Source organism: Coturnix japonica, chromosome 34 (assembly GCF_054131305.1).
Source record: "Coturnix japonica strain WE chromosome 34, WE-NBRP24, whole genome shotgun sequence".
Taxonomy (NCBI): Eukaryota; Metazoa; Chordata; class Aves; order Galliformes; family Phasianidae; genus Coturnix; species Coturnix japonica.
In genome coordinates this window covers 3,144,163-3,166,757 of record NC_140696.1, presented here as the reverse complement: position 1 = coordinate 3,166,757, position 22,595 = coordinate 3,144,163, and the positions used below count along the sequence as shown (strand labels likewise).

Below are 22,595 nucleotides of genomic sequence, written 5' to 3'. Positions count from 1 at the left end.
GAGGGGCCAGAAGGGCAGCATTCTTGCCTGATGAATGCACTTTTCAGACACAAACGCAGGTGATTTTTCTTCAGAGTTACACAAACCCATGAAGCAGAGACTCTATTTTGACTTGAACTCATCACCCACACCCTTGGGAAATGAAGACACAGCAGGGGGAGGGAGAACAACAGCAAATAACCTGGTCACCTGGAAGTCAGAATGCCTTAGAATGACACAATATTGCAAAACTTACCTTGAAATTGTGGCCATTTCCTTGCTGTGCAGGGTGAGCAGTGATGGAGAGCGTGGCACCAAGAGCTCTGTTATAAACCCTAGAACCCTAAGATATAAAGCAGAGTAGCATCATTCCAGGGTCTTCTCCATCACAACAGCATGGAGCAAGGTAGCAAGGCTGGAAAAGCAGCAGCTCTTGCTCTGTGACAGCCATCAGTTGCAATGAGCCATTAGTTGCAACAGGCTTGGCTCACTTGAGTTTGAGTTTCTACAGATTGCTGCTCCAGCCTTCAAGAGAACTCAAGATAAACCAACTCCCATAGGGGTTAGTTATTCCTCTATAGGAACTGATGGAGCAATGGGACCTGGCTGACAATTTCACTCAAACACAGCTTTGCTAATTACAACCAATGCTGCACCAGGAAGAAGCCCCACAAACATCTGTCTTCCATTTGGCCAAAAACACCCTTATTTCTCTCCTTTCCTCCTCAGCTGCTGAAAAGAATCTGTGTTTTCTCAGCGTGATGACAGAAGGTAAAGGCTCCATTATAACGTAGAATCACGTTAGCAGCTCAATATGCAATTAAATGTTTCATTTCCCCAATTAATGGAGAAAATAGAGATTTTTGGCTGCTGGAAAACATGGATTTTTCCTCCTCTTTACTAACTCGATGTGAATGCATTATTTCCTGTTGCTTGCTTTGGAACAGCAGATCCCCAACCTCTAAAACAAAACCAGCTAACACAGAGCTCCCTGCAGCTCCAGGGGAAGCACAGCCCTTCTCAGCACATCAATATCTGCAGACACAGCAGGGCAGGGTGCATGGCCTTCAGTTACAGCAGCACCGAGCTGAACCCTTGGTCACACTGCTCAATCTGAATAACAGAAATAGAGAACAGTGAGATAGAAAACCAGACAGCACCGTAACCCGGCACAGTGTGTCCCACCTGTAGTTAACTAAAGGTTCGGTCAGATGCATCACAGCCAGTGCTCCCATTGTGGCACGCTTTGGCTAATGGAAGCATCAGCCACAAACTAGATGAGCTGCAGTGTATGCTGTGAGCTGTATTTAACCCTTGGGCATAGCACGACCTGGCTGTTCTGTGTGTCACAACATCAAGGTGCTGCTGTAGATTTCATTGGAATTCCTGCCTTCTCAGGGATGAGCCGAAGCTGCCAGGTCTGAAGAGCAAACAAAACTGTGCTCACAGTCAGTGAACTCAACTCTTCCTCCATCAAAGCACACAGATGCCCCCCACACTCCCAACAGCAGCAGGAGAGAACTCTGAGCTCCCAAGCACTTCATTGCCGTTACAGACCCAAAGAGGAGCCATCAACCACAGCACTGCAGAGCTATCAAGTGCTCACACCTGGAGCCGCATCCAGGGACAGACACTCCTGCATTGCTTTGCCAATTGATTTCTTTTCCTCTGCTTCCCTTTCTTCCTGCTGTAGCCAAGAGGAACCCCCATAAGGCATAACAAACAGAGGGGAAATAAAAACCAAAAGAACAACACACAAACACACAGAGGGAACTTTTTCATTCTAACATAGAACAAATGCTTTTATTGCACCTTTAGAGAAACTGCATAGTCCTAACAAACAGGCTTCCTCCTCCACTTACCCAGAACCCAGTTTGGTTTAAACAACTGTCAAGAGTTCAAACACAATCAGAGGCTGACAGCAAAAGGAACTCCGAACGAGGCAACGTTTTTTCTTACAGGAAGTTAATTAAAAAGGGGCTGATTCTATGCCTTGCAGTTATCATCACTCATCCAGCACCGAACATCCAACAGAGGTGAGAAACAAGCTCACTTTCAAACCCAAGGGGGTAATACACCTGTTATGCCCTGAACCAGCCAGCTAACACCGCAGCACTCAAAGCATCCAGCTCCATCCTGTCCCTTGTCACTGCCATTATTTGATTGTGCTTTTCTCAGAGGAAGAATCCTGCTCCTTTTCTTTTGCCAGTTAGAACACAAAAGGGAAATGCTTGTTTAACTCATCTGAAATATGCAGTTGAACGCGTGGCTGCACACAACACACAGAGCGAGCGCTGCTGTTCCTCTCAGACAGAAGTTTGGCAAGATCTGAATAAATAAGGCAGCTAATAATTTAGGAAGATGTAAACGTGTCTGATGGATCAATGACAGCCAATAGCTCAGCTCACCAGATAAAACCAAGCCCTTCCTCTGCTGTTGATGTCATTCCCATGGATGTGTGCTTGCTGGACAGCATACAAAGTTGCCACAATAGTAAAGATATCCTCATCTGGTCCTAAGAAAATGAGGCAGGTGGAACTGCCAGGTACCTGCTGTGCCATTTAGTACAGTGGTTCACATCCTTTGCATTCCGACTTAACATCTTATCTCAAAAGTGCAATATTGCTTTTTAAATCGCTCCTATTTACAAAGCACACAGGTCTCAACACGAAATCACCTCTTCCCTTCTGTAAATACCACCTGGCAGGAGGATGCTGTGCACGGATGCTTCACAGTGTGTCACTCCGAGGTGCCAGCTCTGCCATCTACTTCACAGTCACGGTCGAGGCGTCGTGGATGGACTCCATCACTGCTGCAAAGCGGCTGCAGAGATCGTATGGGGAGTTGGGACGGATCTTTGGGGGCTCTTTCAGTATCACCACCTCTGTGGAGCCATCGAGGAGGCGGGGAAGCAGCTCACCCAGCCTGATCTGCAGGCTTGCTGCAGGGGGAGGAGAGTGATATAATCATAATCAATGGGACTGAAACAGAAATAGCCAAATGTGCTACGACACTAATTTTAAGATCCTTAAGGAAGTGCTTTAAGCAGCCCCTTCATTCTTTTCTAGTTAAGGCCTAGACACAGCCCTAACCACTAACAGCACAAATAAGGTAATGCAGGTGAGCATTCACCATTCCCTACCGTCCATGTCTTCTCGTCCCAGATAGGAGCACCAGCAGTTTCTCATGATCTCAATGGCATCCATGTCTTCTCTGGAGATGTCAAAGTTGTTAATGAGGTGCACGCAGGGGATGATCAGCTCATTCAGGATGCTAATGCCCTCTGCCACGTCAGCTTCCTCGCAGCTTACAAACAGAGATGATGCCACCTCATTCAGCTTCTAGGAGAGGAGAGAGAATCTGAGAAAGCTCTTTAAAAAGCCATCGTGGTCTTCTGATAATCAGCGTGCTGTGAGAAAAGGCGCAGAGCTCAGCTCCTGGGCTGCTCTCACCCCTCCACAACCCTCCCAAATGGCTCGAGAGCTCCTCCTTTACACACCAAGAGACACTTCCTTCTATACAAGGTGATCAGCGATTCATTCACTCCTCTGTTGGCTCCCTTCTTCAGCAGAGCGGTGTTGCTTTGGTAGGCATAGATCAGGTAGGTCAGGGATTCCTTGTACCTACAAGAAAAGAGTTAGACGTCCAGCTTGCAAGCTCTGGAACTCCAAAATGTGCTTAAACCCATTACAGTGCCTAATTCAAGACAGTTCAGTTTTAGTACAGCAGTCCAAAGGGCCAAAAAGTGACGGCAATTGTACAGCTTCACCGAGAGAAAGATGAGGGCATGCTAAGAACAGACACCTCGCTAGTGTACTCAGTACAACCAGGGCTGGCCCTGCATTCAAGGGAGGGCAAACAGCGAGCCAGGAATAAACTATACTGTCCTCCATCACAAGGCTGAATGGAGACTGGCTATCACAGGTCTGAAAGAAGTAGTCCTGCCAAAACAAGCTCCAGCCCAGAAGTAGAGACTATCTTGTCTAAAGTCACCATTAAAATAAACTTACTTTCTATTCTGGTACAGCTCCAGCCCTGTAAGCAGGTAAACAGACACCTTCCGAAAAAGACTGTAGTCTTCGTGCCATTTCTGTTGAGGAAGGAAACAACGTCAGTGTCACTTCCAACACGTTTTCACACTCCTTCACAACTCACAAGTGCATTGTGAAGAGTTTAAAATTCTCTCAGAAGCCACAAATTGATTCAGTCAACTGCAAACCATCCCTTGAAGCTCAGCTAATTCCCTCCTGCTTTCTATGCATGCACTGCTCTGAACCACATTCCCAGTTTGGGAGACACGAGCTCTGACTGCAAGAAGGCCAAAAGGTGGCACTTACCTTATACTCCTCCATATTGACCTCATCAGGACCGATCTCTTTCAGTTTATCTCGTGCTACCTTCATAATGCTAATTGACCTGCCCCACATAGGAAAAGATGAGAAAATGAGAAGGACGGCCTCAGTTGCTTCCAGATGAGTGAAACTTCATCTCGGAACCCACTGAACAAACCTTTCGTCGTAGCTGAGGTTCCTGTCTGCAAACTGCTCAAGGAGGGTCCGTTCCACAATCTGCTGGGGAGCATCGTTCTGAAGGAAGTAAATGAGCACGTGCTGCAACCGGGCATCGTTCTGAGGGGTTGGGGTCTCTTTGGAAAGGAGATAGAGCCTGGAGTACTCCTCATGGAATGCCTGGCAAGAAAGCACACACACATTGAGACATCCACCCTTTTACCAGTCTGAATGCTGCAGTGGCTGATGTGGAGCCTAAAACTGTCCTAGAATGATGGGATGCCCACATGGGATAACTATCTCTGCTGCTTAGCTGTGCTCTGCTGGTGACTAGAAGCTCATAAGCATTGGGAACGATGTATTCCAAACTAGAAGCACATGCATCAAACATGAGGTTTTCTGAAGCATCCAGGTATCTGAACGGCTTCCTGAGAGAGTGGGATACACAAAACAAGTTTGGTAATCCTCTTATGTGAGCAAAGGAGTTGTCAACATCAACTGCAATGCTCTTAGATCTGTGAGTGTATCGTCATTTATATTCCCATAGATAAAGAACACAGGAGATTTCGCCCCGTGCTGTATTTTTAACTAAATCTACCTGGTGGTAAAACCATCAGAGCCAACATTGGGCAGCTTGTGTTGTTTCAGATCCCCCCATTCCATGCACTCTTTTCACCTTTTGCAAGGCAAGTTATCATGAGCATGCACATTCCAGAGCTCAACTAATGTCATGAGTGCTCACGTCCTGACAACAGCACCAAGGACGTGCAACAGATGCTGAAAGACAAAGAAAGCCTCACTTTTAAACCCAGACCAAGCAAATTACCAACACTGAAAGAATAAGCAGCACAAACAGCAAAGAGCCTTCTGGGAGAAGGCAGCTCTTACAAGCTGGGATGCAAGGATGTGGCGTTATGCAAGCACAAGCACAACTGCAGGACAGAAAAGCCATTATCTAGAACAACAACTGCTTGGCCCTCTCCTTTCACTTGCTTGGTATGTCTTTATACAAAGCACAGAGCCTTCATATTGCGAACACAGATCTCCATGCTTGTGGAAATGAAGCAGATGAGGATACCTTGACGAGCCCTGCTTCAGACCCATCGCGATCAAAGGTCTGGCGGGCTTTTGCAATAGCCAGGATGACACCTTGCATGGCTGGACTCAGCATCACCTGCCATGGAAAGCAGGAAAAGAAACACAAACGAGAACGAGGAAAACAGTAACAGACAGGAGGAGAAGAGAAAACACGGTGAAGAAAGGAAAGAACTTGGAACGTGAAGAACACCAGCCATAACCCCTCTGCATCCCACTCAGTTTCCCTCACCAACACAAGAGAGCAGTGCATGTGGCAAAGGACTGTGCTAAGTTCATACAGGCAGGCATTAAATATACTCCAGCAGTACCCATCTCTGCATTCCTTTAAGAGAACTCCACTTCTAGAATGTGAAAAGACAACTGTGTGTGTGAGTGAGGTTAACCAGGTTCAACAGACCAGGAGCTGGGATACTCCGAGTACTGCGAGTGCTCCATCCCTTTGACATACATAGGACAAAGCTCTGAAGACACTAAGGAGGTTTGTAAGTACATCTAGGACCAATTGGTTCCAACAGGAACACTGCAGTGAATCTAATGATTGAATGCTTCTACAGAGCTGCTCCTCTGATGGCATTTAGGAAAGGAGCTGCAAAACAAATTGGCCCGACCACTTCTAAAGGGGGAAGAATTTACTTTGAAAACAGCACTGCTTCCATGACAGACAAGTGAGTCAATCACTACGAAGTCAGAGGTTAGTGATGGACAGCAATTAGTGCCTGCACTGGGAGCTGTACCTCCTCGTTATATCCATCTGCATCAGATCTAACAGGAACCTTCCCCACACTGGGGATTTCCACTTCTGAGATCTGTGAGCTACTTTGGGCAGCAGACTCTGTTTCTTTCACATCCTGAGGTTGTTCTGCCTGAATTGTAAAGGCTGTTTCACCCGGTTGGGCCTTCATTGGTTCTACCTCCTTTGGCTGTGGCCGAGAAGAAAAAGAAAAAGGATAAGAAATACAAAAGCAAAATAGCAGAAAGCAGAAGATGGGCTGAAATAAACGCGGCACAGCTACAGAATCACAAGGAAATGAAAAAGCCAGGGTGTGGATTGAGAAATATAACACACAGACAGCAGCTGGTCACTCCCTGGGCTGTGTCCTTACCTCGCAGAGTGCTGCCTCCACACCTTTCTTCTCATAGATATCAGCTGCATTAGCAATAGCTTTGGCAGTCTGCTCCTTTGCAATCATGGCGTGCTCTGAGGACAGAGAGCGCAGGCTCTGCTCGTGGGCTGCAGGTAGATCTGTCATGGTAGAGATGTGGTGTGAGCAAGAACTGCAGGGCTCAGTCCAAATGCGCAGAGTAAAAGGTGAACAGAAGTGCACGAGGGTGAAGCAGCTCTCACACGTCTCATAAGCATCCACACCAACTTCTTTATCTGTACACAGCACCCCACAATCACACACGTTATGTGTGTGTTATGTGGCCCTTAATGAGATGGAACCATCTACCAGAAGTGCACATCCTTAGGAATTACGGCCCAAGATAAAGTAATGGCTTCATTAACATCTTAAACTGCTGCACCACCAGATGACGTGATACAAGATGTTAATTTAACACTGTGTCTGAGTCTGGATTGAGCTGCTCAGTTCCATCAAAATACAATATCACAATGAGCATTTGCTCTCCATTATATCGTTTTTCCCTGTCTCGTTCTATAATGTTTTGAAGCACTTCTGTGCATGACTGAACAGCCATCCCACATGAACCTGATCCATCATGGGCTCATGCACACACACCCCATGAAACCTTTTCAGAGGCTGTTTCTGTTGAGAAGCCTGGAAACACAACTGTGCAAAAACACGAGAGCAGCCTTTTGTATTGCCAGGACACAGCTCCCACCAGCACCTCTGCTACTTCAACAGCCCCTTAAACACCCCCATATTAAACAAGGCTCCACAGCAGTGATCTTTCTGACCATTCATTTCAACACAGCTTGCAAAATCAGACGTGGCATCACCTAGACCCGACTCAGGAGAGAGTTCTTGAGATTCAGAAGAAGTTGAAGGTATCTTGCAAGACTGCTCCTCCTCCCACTCCTCTGCCTCCTGCTCCAGCCGCCAGTTGTCCTCTTGGATATAACGCCTCAGCTCTGGGGGCAAAGCCTCCACCTCCTCCTGGAGCTGCATGAGCTCTGAGCCTTCACCTTCACCTGGAAGAAGGTCAGAAACAGGCCTGTACCCAAAGGCTACCACTGTACAGAGAGCAGCACTCAAGCTGCTTGCAGGCACAGTAAGGCTTGAGACAACATATCTACAGCATCATATAAAAGCAGGGAGCCAATGTGGGCTCCTAAGTATGAATTCTGTGCTGGATTCAATTCAATCTTCTTCAATACCAACATCTGAAATAACACAAAACCCACCCAACATCAGCTTTCGACAAGTCTTGAGACTATGCAAAACGAATGACAATTCCCTCTATCACAGCCATCTTTCTTTGTGCCCTCATTGTAAAAGAAAGCAGCAGAAATGGTATCAGATAGAAAACAGTTTATGGGTCCAGAAACAGACCTGTCACAAAGAACAGCTTCCAAATTCTCATCAGCAATGAACAGAACGACAGTCCTCTATTGTTTGCTGCTATTGATTACATCAAAATGAAGCACGCATGAAATTATTAGGTTCTTCTCCAGCTGCTGGCCATGTATAGTGCCACGTGCACAATAATTCATCCATGTAACTATTTATATGCTGGCAATTGCAAACAGGCTTGCAGGGCTAAGCCACAACCACCAATAATTCATCTCACGTAATAGAGAACGCTGTGTAACCAAAGACTCCATGTGGGTTCAGGGTGATGATATCACTAAAGATTAAGTCAGATAGGAGGCAAAAAGAGAGTATACACAGTGTTGTATTAGCACAGTTATAACTTCAGTTTTCCCCTTTTTCCTCTATTAAAGACTCAAAAGAACAGCAATGGAACAAACTACTTTATGGATATGTTGGGTGAATTGTCTTCTAAGCATCTGCTCACTGCCTGGCCAGCTCCTACAACAAGAGGTCTGAATATGAGGCAACAAATACAGTCATTACACTCAGCTATCCGTCCAAAACACTGCAGCCAGATGTGACCAGGACAAGCTGGCTGTGCTCCATAGATGGTCCTTTCTCCTGTCAGCACCCAAGTTGTAGCCCCTTTCCTGCTGCTCTCACTACTTCTGCATCTGCAGACAGGGGGTAATGCCATAACACACAGACACCAAGGGACCTGGTAATGATGCAGGTTAGACAGAATACAATGCATCAGAATTAAAACAGCTTTAGCTCCCCTACCTGCAGCAACATGGGACACCTTATCGCTGATGTACATCAGGCAGTAAGCGCTGGCATTCCTCAGGCCACCAAATGAATCTCTCTCCAGCTCTTCCCACGACGATTCTGTCACTGAGATGTCATTGTATTTCAACCAGCTTTTCCGAGACTGGTCATATACGAAGGCCCAGTAGTGACCAGCATTTGCTTGCCCTTCGTGCACCAAGACAGCGTGTAAATGATAGGGAACCTGCAAGATCAGATGGACAGAGCTTTCAGACTTACTTTTAGTAAAGGAATCTGTCTGAACTTTATGAAGATGATGTAAAATACATTCACAGCCATTGCCTTGTGCAAGAATTGATTCACACACGCGATTTACTGCTAAGAGCTGGCTTTTAATGGCAAAAACGTTAGGATTTGTTCTAAAAGAAAAAGTAATTTAACCTCTATTGTAACACTGGGATCTTCCCAACATACAGGAAAGTGGGTAATTTGAACTGACAAGTAATGACGCACTATCAGCATCATCAGTTTAATATTTACTACATGAAGTGGCATCTCCTACCTGCTGGAGGTGGGGGTCGCTGTACATTTCATCAATGGATAGGCTGATTCTGGCAATGGACTCCTTCAAATCTGCCAAGGACACCATGAATTACAAAGAAATACCTGGAAACGCCACCATTAACAGAAAGCTTGAAGCCAGGCAGTAACTACAGAACGCACCAAATAGCAGAGCTGAAACCCATACATGGTTATTTGATGGTAGATGTAAAGCTGGTGGATATACCAATATAACATCTACCTCAAAACATACAAACGAGTTGTTTTTAGATGAGCACAAAGACCTGAAGGTGCAGCTCGGGATTCATTCAGCTGAAGCAACAGAGGGGGATTCAGGCTGGCAATAAAACACAAAAACCACAACCGACGTTTAGGGCTGACCTCGCACATCTTGCTCGATCTCCTTCCTCCATCGCTGCAGACACGTTGTCACCAGGTTCATCTCTTCCTCAGAAGCCACGTGAGGAGCAGGACAGTCTGATATCTCTGCTGGTGGACCAGAAAGCTGCAGAGGTGTGTTCAGCTGCTGCTGTGGTGAGGAATTTGCCAGCAGGGCAGCTTCATCTTCAGGCTCACCATCCTTTCCATCAAACACGCTGCAAAGCAAAAGCCAACTGTAAGCTGAGCAGCCTCATCATCAGCCTATACTGCAGTAACGTAACAGTTAATGATAGACAAAACCAGTAGCACTTAGCTGAAAGTTAACATGTCCAAAAAATGGTTTTTACTTCCATTTACCAACCTGTCAGGCTGTGAAGGCGTCCCCAGAATGAGTGACTCGCCCTGGGACTGCCTGTCCATCATCTGAGAGTCCTCAGTAGAAGATACACACGCAGAGGACACAGCTCCAGCAGGCTTCGTAGTGACGAACTCCAGAACGTATTGCAGCATGTCAGGCAGTGGGAAGCGTGCAGGGCCAGAGCCATACTTCATATACCTACAATGACAGCAAAACATTCCTTTAACGAAGAAATAGAGCTGTCTGGTTAAACTTGAGACAAACAACAAACAGGCAACTACAAACCTGGCTGTGACACCACTTATTTACAGATAGAACATTTCTTTTTAGGTCTGTTTGGAAAATACATTTGGTATCAGATAAACCTTAGGATGCATTTGCCCATGGAACATCCCAAAGCTGCCATTCTGGGATCCCACCAGGCACTACTTACATATTTCTCAACCATTTCTATTCATTAAATGAAATCCTGTGCTGCTGCTTTTTTGACAGATAAAGCCTTAGCTCCAAACGATTCCTCCACTTTGTGTGAAGGAACACAACGCAAAAGTAGCTGTAGCTGACTGCTCACCTTTCCAATTTCTGTTGCAGAATCAGCATTTTCTCCTTCAATTTCTTCATTTCTTCTCTCTTTGTCTGAATAAGCTCTTTGCTGCAGTAGAGGTACCTAAACAGGCAACAAAGAGCCTCACCGTGGGCTTCTTTAAGTACTTCAGATCCATCCTTGCTTGCCAGCTTTCAACACGCTGTGCAAGAGAGTAACTCACCTGTCCATATAAATAGTCTGAGGGAATTCCAGCTTTGTGTGGATCTTCTCTGGCTGTCCCAGGGATTGATTGAACTCAAATCGGGAGAGTTCAAAAGTCAGCACAGGAGGGAGTTTGGTGAACCAGCGCTGCAACAGAAGCAGAAACACCCCCAAGGGGGACTTGTTTTAAGATGACTGCTCAGCATCACGTCTCAAACCCATCCTAAACATCTCTCAATACTGGATGTAGGTTGTGTTTATGGAGTGACTAGGCAGAAAACTGTGTTATGTGAGATTAAGCTCTCTGCTTCCAGCTTATGTTTTTACCCCCAAGCAGCCTCTAAACTGCCTTAAGGAAGTTCATTTTCACTGCCTGACACATCCAGCTCCACAGCTTACTAACTAAAAGTTACAACAACAGCTCTGCATGTCAGAGCCTCCAACAGACAGCTGCTTCCCAACATACATCACATGCAATGATGAGTAACAAGACAAGAGTCCTCAAGCAGCGCCTTATTCCTTATCATCTCTGTTTCTAAACTACCCCATCCAGGAGATTCAGACAAGAAATCCACTACCCATACATTTAATAGACTGTTGCAAAGAGCCACAGAAGAAGAAAGACTCATAGTTAAACTTCTCTTTCCACTGCCTTTCTGGGCTCATAGCATCACAAGCACCCCCAAGTACTCTCCACCTACCTGACACAGCACTCACTGTGAACACAATGAGGGCATTTCCCTTTGCATGATTCACATCTCACACCCCCCCCATAGCAAATCTGCCCCACACCAAAGGGCCACAGCACTTTTTAGATCTAAGATATTTACAGTGGAGGTGATTGGGTTGTTTTTTTAAATGCTTTTTAAAGCAGTCAGCAAAGGGAAAGCCTTGAACAAGAAAACATAAAAATAGAGAAGGAAAGATTTTCACACCTACCACCAAGGGAAAAACTTAGGTTCTGATTAACCCCACAGATGCTTTGATGCACTCACTCACACAACAAAACACACCTTCTCCTCTTTGCCCCCTATTATGTCCTCCTAGGAAGTAACAACACATTTTCCACTTGTTTTCCCAGAACAAAAACACTTTTCTCTGTCCCTTCTAAGCCAGACACCTCTGTGCATTTCTCAAACCAACCTTCAGCTGCTCTTAATACACACCGGATGCTGAATGCAATGGGACATCTCAGCTTTCTACTGCGTTTATGACTGGTTTGTGATTTGTGGGTTTAAAGAAGAGAGGAAAAAATACATAAAGAAAAAGGAAATTAAATAAATCAGCACAGTCAGAAGAGTGAAAATGAGAAGAACACACACTGTAATAGGGAGAAAGATACAAATTCCAAATGGCATACCATAGAGATAAGCACTGTACTTTTACCCTCCGAAAATAAGGAGGCAGTGGTTCTCCCCCTACTCAGGTACAGGTAGGCTTCAACAGAAAGAGAGAGACTTTATCACACTTGCATCAGAAGCATACGGTTACCTTTTTATCTTAAAACAAAGCCCCTGAGTTGGTTATACAGGACAACACATCTTTACAAACAAGCAGACTCAGCATCTCACAGCTGACGTACAGCAACGTGAGATCCCAGGCAGCCAGAAAGCATCGCTGTGTTCAATCATAGACTGTTTGCAATTGCCATTTACAGTTAGCACGCTATGCTGAGACACACCTGTGCTACACACATTGAGTTTTACTTTAGAAAGCAACCGAAAGCTCAACAACAAAACTTCCAACTAACCTCCTGTACATATTTCACTGACTGAGATGCTGTCTCCTCATCCATCTCTCCCTCCACCATGGCTCCTTCCAAGCACTCATTCAAGTTTCGATAACCATTTACCTGAAGGGGATACTGACCAAAGGTTTCGATCTTGGAAAAAGTATTGCCTGAATGATGAAAATGATACAAAACCCCATGAACTAACTGCAGTGAGCAAAGCAACTCCCATTAACACAAGAGGTTGTTGTAAACACTGGGTTAGATGCATTAAATGAAGAGCTCATAGCTCTCTATGCACATCTCTCAGGGTAAGCCTCCTCCTATACGAGTGCTTTCAAATACGTGAGCACATTAAACATGATCAGAAGATGTATTATAAAAATGTTAAAGACAATTCTATAAGGAAAAAAGACTATTTGCAGGTTTACTGTGACAATGAAAATCCAGGCAATTCCAACAAGGATGTACAATAAAAACATGCATCAGTACTGATGTACATCAAAGCACCCAAAGGACTTAAAAGGTGGAATTATCAGAACCTTCACTCACCCTCGTGGACACCTTCAGTCAAGAAAGTCCCATAGAAAAGTTGGACCATTGGGTTTTCAGATTTATCCCCAGGGCTTCTGGTTCAGAAAGAAAAAAAAAGCACTGAATTCATTTGCAGGTCACTGTATGGTGATAATAATGAAAAGATGGGAGTTGTAAATATTATTTACAGGAAAAACTCACCCACATAGAAACCTTCAGTCTGCTGGGAACAGCTGAGGCAATCTACACCAAGGAGCAACCTCCAAGAGATGCTGCCTTAGTGGTGGTCAGCCCTTAAATGAGGTCTCAGAGGAGGTGGAGTCGAGCTCCACCCCTCCCGGGAGCACAGCTCCATTACTCTCACCTGTGCTCCCGCAGCTGACCCCACACTTGCCTCAGCTGATTAATCAGAGGTTCAGGCTGTGATTACCAATGTCCCATACAGTCACAAAACAAAAAGTCCTAACTCATCATCCAGCCCTCAGCTTGGGAATCTTTCTACGATCAAAAGCAATGCTTTTATCACAGCACAGAACACAGAGGAAGCTCGTCATATGTTCTCATACTCAAAAGCACACTGGAATACTTATGTTGGCAAGGAAGGAAATATGCAGGCACTGTCTTATGGAAACACAGCTCCTAAAAGCCACATCCATTTGTTTACACCAGTTCCCTTAGAGCTGATATAGCCTTGAATGCAGTCTTAGGCAAGATGTAGATCTAACGCTCTATAGGCATATTTCAGGCTGAAGGGGGATCACCACCAGCCAGCAAACAAGTTTTCCTTAGTTCCCATCTCATGCACTAAGCAGTCACATCTAAAATCTGTTTCTCCTCAGCGACAGGTCAAACTCCTGGTATCTTCAAAAACTCACTTGACATTCACAGCGAGTTGGAATGCATCTTCCAGCCAGTCCAGCAGTTTGTGTGTAAACTCGCTCACGTCTTGCTGCAAGAGAGACAGAGAGTCAAACACACAGAGCAGAAAGTGGTTTCATGCTGCTGTACCCACACAACCCAAAGACAGTTGTCTGCCTGCTGCCAAACACACCAAGAGACCTCTGGAAAGGAAAGGATGCAACCACACAGGGTTCCTCTTGTATCAAGTGCTGGTTCTGTAACATGGTTTTACCTGCTGCTCCTCTGTTGATTTAAATGCATCCCTTAAGAGTTCCAGTGCTGCAGAAGGGTCCACAAACTTCCGACGTGTTCCCAGCATTAAAGCAAATAGACATTGAAGTTCTTGCATGAATGCAATATTTCTTTTACCCTGCAACACAAAAAGAAGACAAACCCTTCCTGCACTGTAAGCCAGGTGCTGCAGAACACCACATACACATAACAACCAGCAGCACAGGCTGCCCAGAGCCACATCCAACCCGGCCTTGAATGCCTGCAGGGATGGGGCATCCACAGCCTCATTGGGCAACCTGTTGCAGTGTGTCACCACCCTCTATGTGAAAACACTACACTCACTGACTCAAACACCAGTTCTTCTATGATGAACATGAACAAAAATAACAACCTGGAGCTGCCAAATAAGCTTTAGGCAGTGGGTTTCTCCTGCCCCTCACTTAGAGGAAAGCTTGATGGGAATCATTCAGTTCGTCTGTTTTTTCTTTCTAGTGATTCTGTCTTTAAAAAAGCAGCTCGATGGTTAAGAAGTCATTAATACAGGGAGGTCTAAGATAGCCTGTTCCCAATGTAATCTGCTGGAAGAAATAAAGCAGGGCAGCACAAGAGGGAAACATCAGAACTTTACATGAAGAAAACTCACAGTGCGCGTCCGACAGCTCTCAAGTGCACTGGGTGGGAAGGAATAGCTGAGCACCAACCTCCGGAACTGCGGCAACTGGAAAAGAGACTGAAAGGAATGGAGAGAGAAACAGCCATCAGCATCTCCACATTGCTGACTCACTGCAGTTTGATGCACCCCGCAGCCTTCCCTGTTCACTCCTCATTCTCCCTTGGCCTCAGGACACTAAGAAAGCACTTAAGTGAGCAGCCGGAGTGGCAGAGCAGCACAGCCCTACCTCATGGATTCCTTGTGCTCCTCCCAAAGGTCTCATCCTCCCATCCTTAGGCTATAAAACTGGCTTAGGAAGAAGTATAAGGAAAAGCACACAGGAGCAAGTGACACAGAGAAAGGAGCCCAAGTGCAGCTACTTTACCTCCTCTCAAGGATGGGGAGCCAATGGATCAGCATTTATCTGCTGATGTGAAATGGTTACAAGAGACAAACGTGCCCAGTTCCACTTACTGTTGTCTCTTCTTGTTTAGGCTATCACTGATAATACACACCGCTGAGCTGCTTATTAGTCCCAATGTCTGTGCCACTGTATCCCATTAAGCAGAACCTGATACCCCACGTATTACGGAGCTAACAATAACATCACTATAATTACATCATCAGTTCCAATCAAGTTTCTGTCATTCAATAAGCACTTGTACATCAATGCATCAAGAAAGACCGATTGCACACATGCACACAGACTATATGCATCCATATCTTTTGATGCAAAGTCTCCATTTAAGTGCTCTTCTGGCAGAGGAAATCTTAATTATGTAAAATAAAGATATTCTTTATCTCTCCCTGAGGACACACGTCAGCACATCATGTTTAATGTTAAATTCTAAGTGATATAGACATATTGTCTCCAAGACTACAGCAGTGATAGAAGAACCCCACCACCACATTACCTGTATGACAGCACTAAACCAACACGTGTTGCCGATGTTCTTCATCCCAACGGGCCAATCACCCACTCTTTTCCAGTCACTCTGTTTGGAATTCTCTCCCCAGACTTCGCAGCGTTTCCTTTTGGAGCGATTTTTGCTTTCAGGAGAATGAACCTCCTGCGGTCTGTCACAACACAGGAAGGTCAATGAGAAATACCACCTTCTCTGGGCCTTGCACCCCAGCCATGGACAGGATGCATTCAGCTATCAGGCAGCACCTGGCACTACAGACAACACGCATCTCATCCTAAAACATTTCAGCTCTGAACCTACAGCATCACCAACCTCTCAGCAGCGCGAGCTTTTGGTGATTCCAGCTGTCTGTAGGCAACAGCTGAGTGGTCTCCTTTCTTTTCAGGGTCGAATGCAGCACCACCTGGAGGCAGGACAGCATTCAGATCAATCTTCCATCACCAGTGGGTAAATGTTTCCTCTAAAAAGAGGCTTCTAGAAAACATTACACTCCTCCAACATTACACTCCAATTTTTAACCTCATAAGGAAAGGTTTTCCTAGCAAAAAAAAGAACCCCAGAAATTTCAATACAAATTCTGTTAGCTTGGCTCACACTATAAAATCAAAGCTCCCATTAAGTGCACTTGATTAGGATTACGCAGCCATGATTTCCTTACATCCCAATTCAGAGCTAGTGGGAATGCTCCGAACCTGTTGAGATAATGAATCAGGACCCCCAGCTGCTGCTTCTATTTGCTACGCCTTGACACCAGTGCTGACAACTGACACTGTGTTAAGAAATAAAGGGTTTTCATTGAATACAATCTGCATGTTTATATACAATCAGCTTCCTTTGGTTGTTTCAGGATGCTCAGCTAACTGAGCCACTTCATTTACTGGCTACAGAAGAGATGGGAAAGGAAAATAAGCAGCTCTGGAACAGGCTGAAGCCTTAGACAGCAGAACAAAGTGCTTCCTTTCTGATTCAGCTCCTCCTTCATCAAGAAATACTAAACACAGTCAGAATAAACCCTCCAGAAGCATGAAACCTGCTTGAAAAAGGGTTCCACCCAATCCATGTATTTGATAGAGGCTGCTGATGTGCATTCTTGCTCCCCTTCCTTAAACTGGCACTTGGCTGACCCAAAGGTGAGCAGGTTCTAGGAAAGCCTTCCCAACACCAAAGTGCTTCCTGCCAATTTAGTTCCCCACACCAGCAAAATCAGTGCCAGGATTGGAACAGGAGGGATTCCAGCAGGAGCACCAACAGATCTCCTTTCAGCTCAGGTGACACAATGAGCCTTCAGGAGACCCAGCATGAGCAGAGATGGGCTCTTACCTTGTGGGGGCTCTTTGCCCACTGCGCTGCCTTCCCAAGAGGACGGCTCTGCAGCAGTTGTGTTCTGAACAGGCTCCTGATCACGCTCCTCTGTGAGGACGATAAGTGCTTCCATCAGGTTCCCCTTAGCAGCCTAGGAGAAAGACAAGGAAAAAATCCATAGTTATTCACCTGCATTTGTATGAAATTCAATGCATCCGTGGCAAAGATAGGCGCGCTGGCTCCAGCTTGGCTTCCTCTGGCCATCAGAGAAAGCCATCTATCTATTGGTGACAAGTAGCAGTAAAAACAAAAACAATAAGGGCTAAAACTTATCTGATGGAAAGCACTTTGCCTTTATTACTAGGACAATATAGACTCCATTATCTAATTTCATTTCCCTCGCTAGAGATTCAAGTAGCTGTTGGTCTGCAGTGCACCAAAGCACGTGGCCACAGGGCCATGTTCATTCTCTATCTCATTTTATACCACAAAGTTAAGTGTTAAACTCCTTTCAGTCCATGTTTGTTAACACTTTGTGGGCATTACTTCCCTGTTTTCATAAGTAACTCTCTATGTATACAAACAATGCAACTCATCTCTTGCCCATACATCTCAGGGCAATGATCAAAACACTCTGCATCACCATCACAGGCCACACAATGGCTTCCCTACCTTCTTACCAGCCCACAAAAAATCCTGCACACACCAGCCCTGAGTTATGCTATAAGAGAACCTGGACTTGCCTGATACAACACCATCAGCCTCCTTTCAAAAGGACACTGACAGCACATACAAACCTTGAGAGCAGCGTGAAGGAAATCAGCATCCTGAATTCCTGTTATCTCTTTCATCTTGTTTAAAACCTGGTAATCCTGCAGTCAAGAAACAAAGAAACCTCCTGTTAAAAGGTGACCAGGACCACATCAACCCATCCCTAAAACATCTGCCAACCTCACAATGAAGCATTTATTCTTTCTTTCCCATTGACGGGTGGACATGGAAACTCACTCACACAGACAGTACCACTGACATCAGTCTGAACACCACTCTTAGTTTCTGCTATTTCCAGCCTAACTTACAACCTGTTGTATGTTCAGGAGCATGCTGGCAGGCCCTGGCAGCCCTCTCCCCAAGCCCAGCATGTGCAACAGGACATATAAGGCTCCCCGTGGGCTGCTGGGGGCTATTTTAAGCCTGGCTGCACATGCCACTTGTGCACGTCACCTCTCACTCACAATGAGGTGACAGAAGAAGGGCCCAAGAGGCTTCCATCGCTTTTCTTACCCACATCAAGGGAGCTCCAGGCTTGACTTCTTTCTTGACTTCTGGAAGGATTTAGGGGGATGTTGAGTAAAAAGCAGCCTTGGTTTGGCCACACAAAATGTCCAAGGAGGGACACAAAGAAGCCTCAATTACAGAGCAGTGAAAGATATTTTGCTCCAGGCATTCATTGCCCAGAAGGTAACAAAGCTGAGGAATGCACTCAAGGTCAATAGAACAAGATCAGCACGTGTGCTACAGAAGTCAATATCCCAAAGGGCCTGCACTTGATAAGAGCCCTATGTGTCTGCATGCATTGCTGGATAGAGGTTTGCACCAACAGCAGGAGCTCCTTGTGCAACACACACACACACACACACACACACACACACACACACACACCTGGGGTGCTCCAGCTCTGCATGATGAGAACTGCACACCCAGGAGCCTCAGGACAGGAAAACTCCCAGCACATTAATTATACCACGTTGCTAATTTCCCACCTCCACGCTGTATTCTGGTTGCATAACCCCACCTGATGCTGCAGGGCATGTCTTTCCATTGGAGAGGAAGCCACATTGCAAAACCACATCACAACAGTACAATCCAAAGGAGGACAGGGAGTGGTTATTCAGGACCTTTCCTTCTTCACCAATAGAAGAACTCACAGAGTAAACACAGTCAAACTAATTACCAGCCCACAGCTTCACATCACCACTTAATAAATGGTTTGCAGGGCTGTTTCATTCATAAGAAACACATGCTGTGGCTGGGAATCACGCTCTGCACCTCTGATGTGTGAAGTATGGAGGGGAGCACTATTGGTTTTGGTTTGTCTCATTGCTTTTTGGGTTATGCTCCTTGGTCCTTTAAAGCAAACCAGCCTTTAGGGCTCAGAATGACAGCAGGAGCTGAAGGCTGGCTGCAAAAAGAGCAAAAGCAAAGAATAAATGCAACACGTTGGAAAAATAGGAGTCACACCAGCAGTGATATTGGTGTTAAGAGTCTGGAAACAACAGACAAGGCTGAAAAGGGGCTGGGAGAGAGGGAGGGAATGGAGATAATAATGACATGGCCAGCTAACGAGCGATAACAGCAGCAGCTCTGCTGCTTTCCTTTGCACCCTATGAATCTCAGCATGCAGCAATGGTTGGATTGGGGGAGAAACTGAGAGCAGGGACACATGCAAACGTGGAGCATCAGTGAGCAGCGTGGATGGGAGCCCACGACCTTCAGCCACAGCAACCCAGCTGTGCTTTGTATCCCAGTGGGAAAATGGATGTGAGACCCCATAGTCCCCATAGATCCCCACAGAGACCCCATAGTCCCCATAGAGACCCCATAGATCAGGTTGCCCATGGCCCCGTCCAACCTGGCCTTGAACACCTCCAAGGACGGGGCATCCACAACCTCCCTGTGCAGCCTGCTCCAGGACCTAACCACTCTCCTAGTAAAGAACTTCCCCCTGACATCCAACCTAAATCTTCCCTCTTTCAACTTAAAACCATTTCCCCTATGATGAGCCCACATCCCTGTGCATGCAGTGTCTGTGTGCGTGGCATCCCTCTGCACAGTGCATACACTGTGTCCTGTGCAAGTCCCTGTGCATGCTGTGCTCCTGTTTGCACTGCATCTCTGTGCATGCTGAGTGTGTGCTGTGCACATTGCATCCCTATAAACCCTCCGTGTATTCCACCCCATGCATGCAACATCCCAATGCAAGCAGCGTCCCTATGCATGCTATATCTCTATGCACGTGATGCAAGCGCTGTGTCCCTGTGCATGCCATATCCCCACTCCACGTGCTGTATCCCTTTGCTCTCTCTGTGTGTGCTATATCCCCATACATCCTATATATGAGCCCACCCCGCACCCACCCACCCACCCACCCAGCTCCAGGAGGCCTCGAACCGCCCCTCCCACCCCATTCAACCCCCCCACCCCCCCCCCAACGCCCTCTCACCGCCTCGAGGCCGCCGGTACCGCCGTTCTGGGCCTGCAGTTCGGCCGTCATCCCTCCGGACCGGACCGAACCGAACCGAACCCCCCCCCTCCACCCCCCAGCACCGAGGGGTCGCACCGCCCGCCCGCCTCACCGCCTCCCTGCTGCGCATGCGCCGCCCAGCAACGGGGAGGGGCGGGGGGCGGGGATGCTCCGTTGCAGCTTTAAGGTGCGTGCAATGCATAGAACGAGCCTTAATAATAATAATATTAATAATAATAATGAGCCTTGAAGTCAGGTGCATGCAATGCAGGGCATATAGGACCTCTGTTGCACATCAGGGCAGGGGTGCTCTGATAAACCCTCATTTGTGTGACTTTTGCTTAGGACGAAGCTGAGATGAGATCTCATTTACAGTTTCCTGCTGGATCTGGGATGCAAAGCATCTCATCACAAGGGCTGTCAGCAGCTCACCCAGCCCCGGCTGCACACACACATACACACAGGACAAGGCAGATGAGATTTCAGCATCGCACATTGGCAATTTGCTTCGGCCCAATGACCTGGCGGGGCTCAGCTCCCATGGGGGCTGAAGCCAAATTCCTTCTTTGCATCTATGGAGGAGCACTCAGGAACGTGTCACATGCAATTGCAGCTCCTCGTTTCTCCGGCTGCTTGGAACATCATTGCAGGTGTGGGAGCATCAGCGCAGCCTCTTAAGGGTCAATCTTGGCTCCAAGCACGAGAGAAAAAAGCATTTGAGCTGTATCCGTAGGGGTGTTTTCAAAAGGAGAGTTAAAAAACTCGATTTCATATATCTAAAGGTTTATTCATAGCAACAGAGTTGATATTATTGGGTTTATGCTTTGCAGCATCCCCTTCAGCCCGGCAGCAGATCTGTGCTGTTCCAACCTACTCTGATATCCCAAAAGCTGCTAAAATACAGCCCAGGTGCTGGCAAGTGTGATAACATTGGGCTGCGTGGGCATGGTATTAATTACAGGAAATATGCTACACGAATTTAATGAATAACTGCAAGCACTGTAATTAGCTCTCATAGCGCTGATATTGAGTTCCTTCTCCCCACCAAGCTGAAGCTGCAATTCAGAGCAGCTGGAAATGCAAAGTTTAGGGTAGAAAAAGTGCATCCTATGGGTACCTGCTCAGCACAACCTCACCCATCCTTACCAGGGGAGCAGAGAGCAGCTCTAGGAGCTGGACGAGGTGACCTCTGAGCATCCCTTCCAACCCAAACAATACGAGATGCCCTTTTCTTGCACCCAAAGGAGAGTTGAAGAAGGAGATGAGCCAAGATGCTGAGATTTGGCACCTGAACCAACCCCATCCCAAAGGCAGGGGGCTGTTACTGTGGCTCCGGTTGGTGCCCACGCTGAGCAATGAGCCATTCAGCTCCCGGCCCATCTCCGACTTCTGTTGTGATCCTTTTTGCCTCCTGTTTCCCTCACATAAAAGACTAGTCTTGCCTGAGAATATCAAGTTATTGCTTGGGCCTTGGGGAAATCTGATCGGGGAGATAATCGAGTCGGAGTTCCAATTTGCTTATATTGAGTTTCGCCAACTGCAGAAGGCAGATACCTTTGTATTCCCCTCCGCTGGCTGGAGCCTCCCCGACAGACGCCGAGGCAGCTGTCTCGACACGCTGCCGAACTGGGAAGATAAATAAGAACGCATGGGAATTATCTCCGCGTTTGCTAACCACCAATTTAGGTCTAAGTAGGCTCCCTCTGTTAGGAAGACTAATGAATTCCAATTGTACGAAATATCCTTGGCTTTTAACAAGCAAGATGGAAGGTAGCTGGAAAAAGAAAGAGGGAAGAGCTGTGAATAACGCCACGAGAGAGCCAATTACAGCAGCCAGCTGGCACTGCTAAACTTGGTGCTTAACTTGGTAAGGAGGAGCCAGACTGTGTGGTCCATGTAAGGATGCTCTGGGCCAACCCCGAGGAGGCCAGAAAGGAGCTGCTCCTCCTCCACGGCTTCCTGTAGCTTCATAGAATCATAAAGTCAGGGGGTCATTCAGGTTGGATCTTAGATTCTCAAATCCAACCCAACTCATCCCACTATGCCCACAGGTCCCACATCTCTGCAGCTCTGAACACCTCCAAGGATGGTGAATCCAACACCACCCTGGGCAGATGTGCCACTGCATCACCACTTTATTTCACCACCATCTTACTAGGAGATACACGACATGTCTGT

At 46.5% G+C, this 22,595-nt stretch overlaps 1 protein-coding gene across 14 annotated transcripts; it reads right to left on the bottom strand.

Annotated features, from left to right (window-relative positions):
- Positions 1–1,753: 1,753 nt before the first annotated feature.
- On the bottom strand, positions 1,754–20,634 carry USP28 (ubiquitin specific peptidase 28). Of its 14 annotated transcripts, none has more exons than XM_085526020.1 (26): positions 20,530–20,634; positions 17,971–18,045; positions 17,192–17,324; positions 16,184–16,274; positions 15,860–16,022; positions 14,937–15,023; positions 14,292–14,429; positions 14,035–14,108; positions 13,178–13,254; positions 12,647–12,795; positions 10,916–11,043; positions 10,720–10,815; positions 10,152–10,346; positions 9,791–10,005; positions 9,411–9,481; positions 8,864–9,092; positions 7,546–7,737; positions 6,689–6,828; positions 6,320–6,505; positions 5,566–5,661; positions 4,489–4,667; positions 4,317–4,395; positions 3,990–4,069; positions 3,479–3,602; positions 3,122–3,320; positions 1,754–2,920 (listed from the first exon to the last, which is right to left on the bottom strand). In XM_085526020.1, the coding sequence occupies exons 1-26, from the start codon at positions 20,617–20,619 to the stop codon at positions 2,745–2,747; spliced, it is 3,462 nt and encodes a 1,153-aa protein (XP_085382146.1). In that variant the 5' UTR covers positions 20,620–20,634; the 3' UTR covers positions 1,754–2,744. The 14 variants fall into 14 exon arrangements, with proteins under 14 accessions (XP_085382146.1, XP_085382147.1, XP_015739340.2 ...); XM_085526021.1 differs by having other exon boundaries at positions 3,122–3,317; XM_015883854.2 differs by having other exon boundaries at positions 20,397–20,552.
- Between the last annotated feature and the right edge of the window lie 1,961 nt (positions 20,635–22,595).

Coding starts and splice junctions, on each gene's coding strand:
- USP28 (XM_085526020.1), bottom strand. CDS start 20,619: ATGCATTGCACGCACCTTAAAGCTGCAACGGAGCATCCCCGCCCCCCG. Junction 11,044..12,646: donor CAGTGAAATATGTACAGGAG/GTTAGTTGGAAG, acceptor CTTCTGTTGCAG/CGCTGGTTCACCAAACTCCC. Junction 4,668..5,565: donor CTGAAGCAGGGCTCGTCAAG/GTATCCTCATCT, acceptor CTTTCTTGCCAG/GCATTCCATGAGGAGTACTC.